The following is a 6,001-nucleotide window of genomic DNA, read 5'->3' on the forward strand; positions in this document are numbered from 1 at the left end:
TGAATCAAACTGGAGCACAGCTTCTGGCTTCAAACATGAAGTATTTCCTGAACCAAGTTCCGGCTGGAAACAAACAACAGGAAAAACCACAACAGCTGACATCTGTAGGACAGCTGGAGAAAACTGAGATAGCAGTGGAGCACAGCGTGCCAGTTACTGATAAGAAGACTACTTCAGAATCAGAACCAGAGAGAGAGGAGTTACTTCAAGCTGCAGAACCAGAAGAACAACTGGATTCATCAGTATCACAAATAGAGGATCTCTTGGACTCTGAGACCCCAACAGGACAGCAGCTGGAATGCCCTCTCTTGGATTTTACTAACAACATGTAAGAACCTGGCAAGATTAAGATCAAACAAACGCCACGCCTGAACCCAGCTAACTCTCATCTTCCAGCCCCTTGTACTAAACCAGACTCTACAAAAAGTCGCAGAGCCCCTCCACCACCTCTGACCCTTCCATATAACAAAACAGACAATCCTGTTTGTGTTCAAGATGATCCAAAGTCTTTTGTGTGATAACTATGTTTTGGGGTTAGTAATTACTGTGGGAGGACTAAAAAATTGAATTACTGGGGTTGGGATTTCAGAAAAGTACATATACTTAGGTTTATGTTGACATGTTTTTTAAAAAAAATACATTAAAGAGTTTTTTTTTGTTTTATTGATCATTTAATTGGTGATTTAATGATCAGATGGGGGAGATGTAATGGAACTAATGCTTTCATGTTTAAGCCAGTAATTCATGACATCCTTAAATGACCTAGATTTTCATGACATGCTGTTCATCTGCAGACAGAATGATTAAAGTCAGAACAAGATCTGCTAACAACAGTCATTCTTAGATATCACTTGTGTTTATCTTTGTGTTTTCCATAGACCTTGTATCAAATCTTGCTAAGATGACATAATGGTGTTTGTTAATATATATATATATGAGGCCTCTCGAGTGAGTGACACAGTGGACAGGGGCCAGGGACAGTGGCAGAGAGAAGCAGAGGCACAGAGACAGGGAAGGTTTTTCTCTGTGTTTCCTGTTGTTGCAATGAAACTCAGCTGATCATCTCACAGAGTACCTTCATTCTTGGACCACGTATTTCTGTCTTTCTTAAATAAATATTGCCATAACACCCATATGTAGTCAGATGACTTTTATTTTTGTGGGTCTACTTCCTGTGTTGCTCCCAAACTCTCCAAAATTCTTCAAAAGCCAGGACCTCATTTCACTTCCTGGTATGTCTCCACTTTGCCTGTGGTGTGCTCTGTTGGGCGTTTCCCAAACAAATTGATGCACTACTTCAAATCTGCATTTTCAAACTTGATTAYAGGAATTTTCTGGCGCTGCTAATTCAGAACTCCAATGGGATTCTGCCATTAATAGCCACTGGGCCGTACATAGAGGCCAAGTACTCCTCACTCCATTGAGAAGGTCGGGTTTTTTGTGTTTGGACCAAAATCTTCAGTTGGATTGCATAGTAGTAGATGGCGATCTAAAACTATGGACTTCGATGATGGACTTAGAAATTAGTCTTCCGTGACTAAATTATTTTGTGTTCTTTATTATTGTATTTTTGTTTGTTAATTTATTTGTTGTTGTTGTTGTTAAAATCACTTTAAAGGCACAGTGTGTAGGATTTGTTGTTTTCAGCGACATCTCGTGGTTGAGTGGTTGAATCATCCTCCCTGGTCCTCCCCCCACCCCCCGCTTCCAAATGCAAAGGAGTTTCTACGGTGTCTCTCAGGGGTCAAAAACCTTTGATAATTCCAATCGCGATGTCTACCAGCAGCTTCAGGGCTAGTGATGTTTCAAGTGGTAAGATTATGAGCTTTAATAAGTAAAATTATCCCAGCTACAATGACAGACAACAAATATTACATTTATAGTATTACAACTAAAACCGTTTTTGACGCCGCCACCGCAGTTTGTCCTTCATGAGCCTTCATAGACAAGATGGCGGTGCAAGATGGCGGCTGCCTGTAGTGGCGACCCGCGACCATGGAGATATAAACAGCTTTTTATAAGGTAAAAATAATAAAACAAGGTCTATGTGTGGCCCTGTGATAGACTTGCGACCTGTCCAGGGTGTACCCCGCCCCTCGCACTGTGATTGCTGGATATGGGCACCAGTGACCCACACAACCCTGAAAAGGAAGAGGCATGTACAGAAAATGGATGGATGGATGTGTGGTCTTTGTCTGCAATGATTAGAAATGTTTTTGATTATTGTCATTAGTGATTATCTCAATTTCGGCTAAAAGAATTGACAAAATCCTACACACTGTACCTTTAAATACACACCAAAACTGAAATCATTGTTTCCAGTTTTCATTCACASCTCAGGCTCTTTTAAAGAATATTCTTCTGATGCTGCTTTTATAGCTGCAGTCACATCAACCTAGCCTGTATTTGTTRCACATTCAAACACTGATGGGACACACATCAGAGGCATTGGGGSTRAACTATCTTGCCCAAGGACACAACAGCTGAGACAGCTGGAACGGGGGAYTGAACCGGTGATCTTCYGGTTCCAGGACGACAGTAATTACATCACCTTCAGTTGTTRTGAAAATKCTGTCAATTTGTAYAAATCATAGCCATTTCTAMATRCCTTGAAATTGTTCTGTCTCTTWAAGAATCTCCTACCACTTCCATYACRCCCATTTATGCATGTCATTGCAACAATKCTTCATGCCATTCACAASCAGTCTTAGGAGCGTTGTATTTTGTTGTAATAATAATAAAAAATGRCAGCAGCATTATACAATRTCAGKTTTGGAAAATAGCAACTCAATYACAATTGAACCTTATTTGAATGATCCCATGTTRGACCTSGAAAGTACATATTCTGAAGAAMYGGAGCGAGYAGAGAGACAATATTTCAGCTTGGTAAGATACCGCCCAGTTACAGTTTTATCTGTTTACTTTRTTGCTGCCCATAGCCTGCAGGAGTCACRGGGGAGGCATGCTCTGTGATGCAGAGGCTCAGCTTAGAGACACAGCCCACAGGAGGAGCTGCACCTAAAAGGCAGTTCTAGGGCCAATCARYCGTTTTTGTTCTCCTGAATAGCTACCRTTACAGGATTTCMCAAACATGCWTGAATAAGTCAAAACAACAMCCTGAGTATGTTTTTGATGAKGGAATTGCRTTRTAACATGATWTAAAGCTYAAAAAAGTGGATTTTACATRATATAGCCCCTTTAATGTCTTGCTGCAGTTTTGTTGTTGGATGCAGGCTCCTCCCCTCGTCCTTCACTTTAGATTGAGGTGGTGTCACTCTGATGTGCTCAGTGATAGCAGCTCTGTCTCTGTTTGTTTTTTACCTCCAGAGTCACGGCGAAAGAAACCCCATGTCCTCAAGCCTCAACCGTGAGTTTTTTTTATGAGATTTTCAAAGTCAGTGGGGGTTTTGTGCTCACTAGTGTTTGGTGCTGATGACTTGGACTCACACTCAATATTTCCACTTTAGACATGGAGTGTAAGATGGAGGTGGGTGTGTCTTCCTGCATGCTTACACCTACTGCGTCCCCGAGAGACTCAAGCCTTTCTGAAGAACAAGGCATAAACGACAGCAGCGTAGGGTGAGTGCTGGAAACATCCATTTCTATATAAAAGAGACGTGGTCACAACCAGTGGTAGACAAAGTACTCACTTTCCTGACTTGAGTCAAAGTACGGATCCTAATGGTCAAATATTACTCCAACACGATAGAACTCGATGCTAAACGCCGCTGATGTCCCCCATCGCCGTCCAGTATTGACCAGCTGTTAGCAGTTTTGTTGGAATCATCACAGGCCTTTATTATTTCTAGTCAATTCAGTTCAATTCAGTTTATTTATATAGCACCAAGTCACAACATACATTAATAAATACTGACATAAATAATGTCATAAGGAGAACAGATGGACAGAGGGCTAAAGTGACCTTGTCAAACAAGCAAATGTGTTGAGCAAGTTTCCCTTATGATGCACATAAAATTTGGCGCAGATTGGATCATGTATGTGTGATTGAGCCAACCATGTGCAAACACTGAGGCATCAGCATTCTCCACTCTGCCACACCCACACCATCCCGTCACCAGTCAGTGTTGAGAGAAGCATGCAGCACGTGAAGCCTGCATGTTCAAAGCTGTAGAGGAAGTTAGCTCAGGTCCATGTGCAAGAAAAGAAACAAATTGGCAGCTTTGATGAAAAATGGCCGACTTCCTGTGGGGATTGGACCATATAAATTTTCTTATAGTTCACATGACGAGTTATGTGAAAAGGAGGGGTCGAATACATTTATTGGGGTTCTGTTTAGTTACTGATTTTTAAAAGCACTACACTTACTGTTGTTTTTCTTAGGTAAATAATGATATAATTTATAAAATATTGTGTGATTATTTTTGTGATTAAAATGCAGATTTTATGTACAGACTTGTCTGAATGGCTTGCCGCTGTGGTCACTCAGAGCAGGAAGTACATTTATTTAGAGACATGCCTGATAACACTTGCAACACATAGAATCTGAACTGAAACACAAGCTGGAAGGAAATTTATGAAAGGACTTCTCCCCGGAGCAGGTAGTGTTCCCCTTGGTGATGTAATGGTAGTAGGCGGGGTCAGGTCTCAAAGAAGTTTTTTTTCTTTTAATCACTTCAGTAGAAAAATGAACTTAATTTCTTTAGTTTCTTAATTTCTTCATCATCAGTGCTTTTTTAAGTAAAGAAAAAATAGAAAAAGAGGGAAGAGCAAAGAGAAAATATCATTAGAAAGATTGAAGTAGAGATTAGAAATATATCAAATTTACACCAAGAAAGAAAACACACCACACACCTGACATCTGCCCGCTCACCTAAAAATACGTAAATGGATAAATAAATATATATACACATACCCATACATATATATAAATATACATGTATATACATACATRCATTATACATTCATGCATACTGCAGATATATACACACAGACATATTTACACACTCAGTGACCAGTCAGAACCCCCCGGATCAGAACACCTGTCTGTGAGCAGTTGTGAACATGCGTGTATATACAAGATTTCTCCAATGGAATATTTAATAGTGACTGTGGAGGACCGGAGACCCAACCCCCAAGACACGAGGCAGACATAGGGAAGACCAGAGCCCAAGGGCCCGAGAGGGATCCAGAGCGCAGAGCCCCAAGGGGCACCCGCACGGGAATGTCCGCCCACCCACCCCCCAGATCAGACCATAGGGGAGAACTGGGTGAGTCCCCCCAGCGACCACACACACAGCCCCCGGGGCCAGCAGCGACAAACTCATGGGCCCCACCAGCACCYGCCATACCAGAGCAGATCCAGGCATGAGCACAGAGGTCCAGGCCCCCAGGGTGCACCCCTCTCAGGCCAGAGGCCCTGAGCCCCAGACCCCAAGAACCCCCAGCACGCCGGCAGCCAGCTGCACACCCCTCCGGGGCTGAGTACCAACCAGCGCGTGGGAGGGGGGGGGGGTTGCAGACTGCAGCCTGACAAATACCCAAACATACAAAATCGCACCATCCCACCCTCATCCTCACCCCCATTCATTCAAAGACATACATGGACGCCACATTCCACTCATACCCCGATACACACTCTACCCCCCAGGTCCAGGACATGCACCCACCCCCTATTGGATGCAGCACACACCTGAACCCAGGAGGTAGACCCARTCATTCTGAGGTGGAGAGGAGCAGATAGCCAAGGCCCGGCCCAGGCCTCACCAGGCCACCCGGCCAGCCCCCCGCCACAGAGAAGCCACGCCCATGACCACCCCACCACACCGCCAACGACCAAGTGCGCCCCCCCGCAGCCAACCACCCACCAAAACCTGGCAGCCACCCCGACCAGGGGGCCACCCACAGGAACCAAGAGCCACATTCCAGGAGACCAAGCAGCACCAGGGAGGATGGAGAGTCAGCCCCAACCCCGGCAACACTCCAAGCCCCGAGCCCACCCGCAGCCCAGGACCGCACCCGGCGGTCCGCCCTTCTCCAGGAC

At 44.1% G+C, this 6,001-nt stretch overlaps 1 protein-coding gene across 1 annotated transcript in view; it reads left to right on the forward strand.

Moving 5' to 3' along the window:
- samd1b (sterile alpha motif domain containing 1b) overlaps positions 1-6,001 on the forward strand; it is a gene marked incomplete in the record, with an annotated part of 26,080 nt that overhangs the window by 17,297 nt on the left and 2,782 nt on the right. The window contains 2 exon segments of the mRNA XM_014025995.1: positions 3,328-3,367; positions 3,468-3,579. Coding sequence (XP_013881449.1) covers positions 3,328-3,367; positions 3,468-3,579 — 152 coding nt within the window.

The sequence above is a fragment of the Austrofundulus limnaeus genome, unplaced genomic scaffold (assembly GCF_001266775.1).
Source record: "Austrofundulus limnaeus strain Quisiro unplaced genomic scaffold, Austrofundulus_limnaeus-1.0 Scaffold514, whole genome shotgun sequence".
Taxonomy (NCBI): domain Eukaryota; kingdom Metazoa; phylum Chordata; class Actinopteri; order Cyprinodontiformes; family Rivulidae; genus Austrofundulus; species Austrofundulus limnaeus.